The 2949-nt window shown below is 33.7% G+C and overlaps 1 protein-coding gene across 1 annotated transcript; it reads right to left on the bottom strand.

The window, feature by feature from the left end:
• Positions 1-1072: 1072 nt before the first annotated feature.
• Positions 1073-2297, bottom strand: LOC116166247. The gene is made up of 3 exons (XM_031481120.1): positions 2036-2297; positions 1763-1985; positions 1073-1706 (listed from the first exon to the last, which is right to left on the bottom strand). The coding sequence occupies exons 1-3, from the start codon at positions 2155-2157 to the stop codon at positions 1494-1496; spliced, it is 558 nt and encodes a 185-aa protein (XP_031336980.1). The 5' UTR covers positions 2158-2297; the 3' UTR covers positions 1073-1493.
• Positions 2298-2949: the final 652 nt, after the last annotated feature.

Below are 2949 nucleotides of genomic sequence, written 5' to 3'. Positions count from 1 at the left end.
GTTATACCAGTTTCGTTATATTATGACATAAATAATACACGTAATCTTGATACGTAGAATATGCCTAATTTTTATTCGTATTTTGGAGGAAGTAAATATACCAATATTCTAGAATGGTATATCAAAGTGGTACCTATTATATACGTTTATCAAATTATTGCTAAAAGAACCTTTATTTATATACATATTATCAACGTAGAACGTGAACTTTATGGCTTTTATACGAAGAAAAATCGTATTTTACACGTAGAGTATAAAATAGGTCTACAAAAAACGTATCAATAACGAATTTATCCGTTCAAAACGCTTTAAAACCATTTATTAAACATAATTGTGTTGGTTGGGTACCTAAGCGCGGAAAAATTGCCTACTGCCTTACCTAAAAAAAGGTCGGAACGCGCAAAATACACTGATGGAATCTGTTTTCGTATTACATAGGGGTACAACGAAAATTTCGTTTTGACTTGTTATGTCGCCCTTAATAACAACTTTTCCAGGTGGATAAAGGTGCAACTAATGCTTGGTATAGGTGCGTAGGTTCTGCAAAAACAGCACGTCTGGCACCGCCAGGAAATCATAGGGGTAGCAACACTTACCTGTAGTCTCAATGTAAAGTAATGGTACCACCAAACGTTTTCTGGGCCGTTTGGTGCACATGCTTGTGTTTTTTTTTAAAAAAAGCACTTGGCAGGGAATAGCCAATGTTCTTATTTATTTTCTTTAACAATAAAATAACACAATTAGAGTTATATTGTTTATTGAAAAATGTAGAATGACTGACTATGATTTTAAAGGAAACAATGGCAGAGAAAAAATATTGAAACACAGTCAATCTTTACCGTGAAATGCTTTTCCATTTTCTAATGAGATTAAATCTCTTGGATAAGTTGGATTATTTCTGCATTCGAATAATCCATACCTATACGTAATTTCCATCATTTTTGAGTTTTATTATGTTAATTCAAGTTGAAATCTTATAAGTATTCTAACATATAATTATAATGGTGTAATAAATTTTTGGTTAAATGATCTTAAAAAATATAGGTACCGTTACCATTTGAGAATGATTTACTATACAAATAGAACATCCCGATGGTACTTTCATGATGATTTACTTTATATTCCTTTTATTCAGTGGAATATAGCACTAGATATGCATACGCGTTTAACACATTTACGCACCAATACTATCCTAAAATACAAAAAACTACAATTCATGCCCATAGTTGTCAAATAATGCGTAATAAAATGAATATGTAAAATCTTTTACGATATTTAAGACGCACTAGACGCCAACCTTACAACAAAAACCCCATAAAACTAAACATATTTTCACTTTTAAACCTAATGAAATACCCTACTCAGTGAGTGCCTTGGGTTAACTACACTTTACTTCGTAGAATATTTGGGAAAGATTCACTACCTAATTAAACTTATTGTCAAAAGTTCTTCAATTCAATTAATAGGATCTGACACTACTGCTAAATGCGTGGTTAAGAATACTTCTTGGACGAAATTGCATCCAAAATCCTTTGAAAGGTTTGCGCATTAATTCCAAACCAACTATTACTGCTTGAATCGGACCTTCCACTATCCGACCTTCCAAAGAAATCGTAGTAATAATCGTAGTCCGTCGTAATTACGTTAAATTTTGCGTAGTAAATCGCAGCTAGTGACGAATATATTAACAGCACCGCTGTGACTAACTGAAATGAAGGAAAAAGGTTTGCACAAAATACTGCTTTCAATTATCTAAACTAACCTGAAATACTGCCCAAAATTTGAATGAACCTTCGTTAATAATAAAATCGTAGTATCCTGCCCAAGCGTCGTTAGCAACGGCCTTTTGTTCCATTACTTCGTTCTTCATTTCTTTCATCTCGGGAACATTGTCTTCGTGATGGTCGTGATAATATTCATCTGCCATCATTCCTCTACCTTGCCTATACTGCAGTTCGTCATAGTCCTCTAATCCTTTCTCGTACCTAAACAAATAAGGTACACGTTCCAGTAATTCACATTAAGCTAAACTTACCTAGAGAGTGGAACTTCTGATGTCGGCTTTTGGGTAGTCGCAAATGGATAAACTGCAGTAGATATACTTTTCGATAACACTCCATTAATTAAATAGCACAGAACACAAAAGTAATAATGCATTTTTAATATCTTTCATAAACTCTCACTAATGTTCAATCACATTTCCCGCGTATTTACAATTTTTGCTCGTTTTTTACCCCCGGCTAAGTAAAAATTTCAGAGGGTAATTGAGTAAAACTCGCGTATCTAACTATTTTGCCATCTGAATGCCCAATAAAATCATCGACGACAACTAATTAACTGCCACTGTTCGCACGATTTTACTAAATATAAGTAACGGAATCATCAAATAGTAATTGTTTTTGTAAACTTTGCGAGTAATCATTTAAATACATAGGATATTGGTACGGTTAAATCATTTTTGTACAGGTGCTGCTGAGGGTACACTAACATAAACATCGCCTGATTGCGTAAATATGAACCAACGTGGGCAAACAGCCTCAAAATTCGATTTATGCCCAATGCAACAAATTCAGACCTTACTTCCTCAAAGAGTGACGTACAATGCGCAATAGCTGAAATAATTTTACTAATTTGAAATATTTATATATTTATTTTTTTCTACATATACTTATTTCTACTTTCTTCAATAGCAGTGATTACAGTTTGATTTAAAATATTAAATTCCCGCGCAGATCTACCCTTATCAAAATTGTGAGAGAATTGAATTTTATGTCGAGCGATTGATTTAAAAATGAGTACGGTAACGTAAACAATAAAATAGACGCTAAAATATAGGGGAATGTACCACAACTTTCTCCCCAAATAATAGTAACTGTAATGACCAGCTCCGGCCCTTGGAGCTTCCGTTGTTGTCGGTGCGTGGGTGGTTGTTGCGTGAACTTCGTGGTA

This window comes from Photinus pyralis, unplaced genomic scaffold (assembly GCF_008802855.1).
Source record: "Photinus pyralis isolate 1611_PpyrPB1 unplaced genomic scaffold, Ppyr1.3 Ppyr1.4_LG3a, whole genome shotgun sequence".
Classification (NCBI taxonomy): Eukaryota; Metazoa; Arthropoda; class Insecta; order Coleoptera; family Lampyridae; genus Photinus; species Photinus pyralis.
The sequence above is the reverse complement of the archived record's forward strand: the minus strand, read 5'-3'. Positions and strand labels throughout refer to the sequence as shown.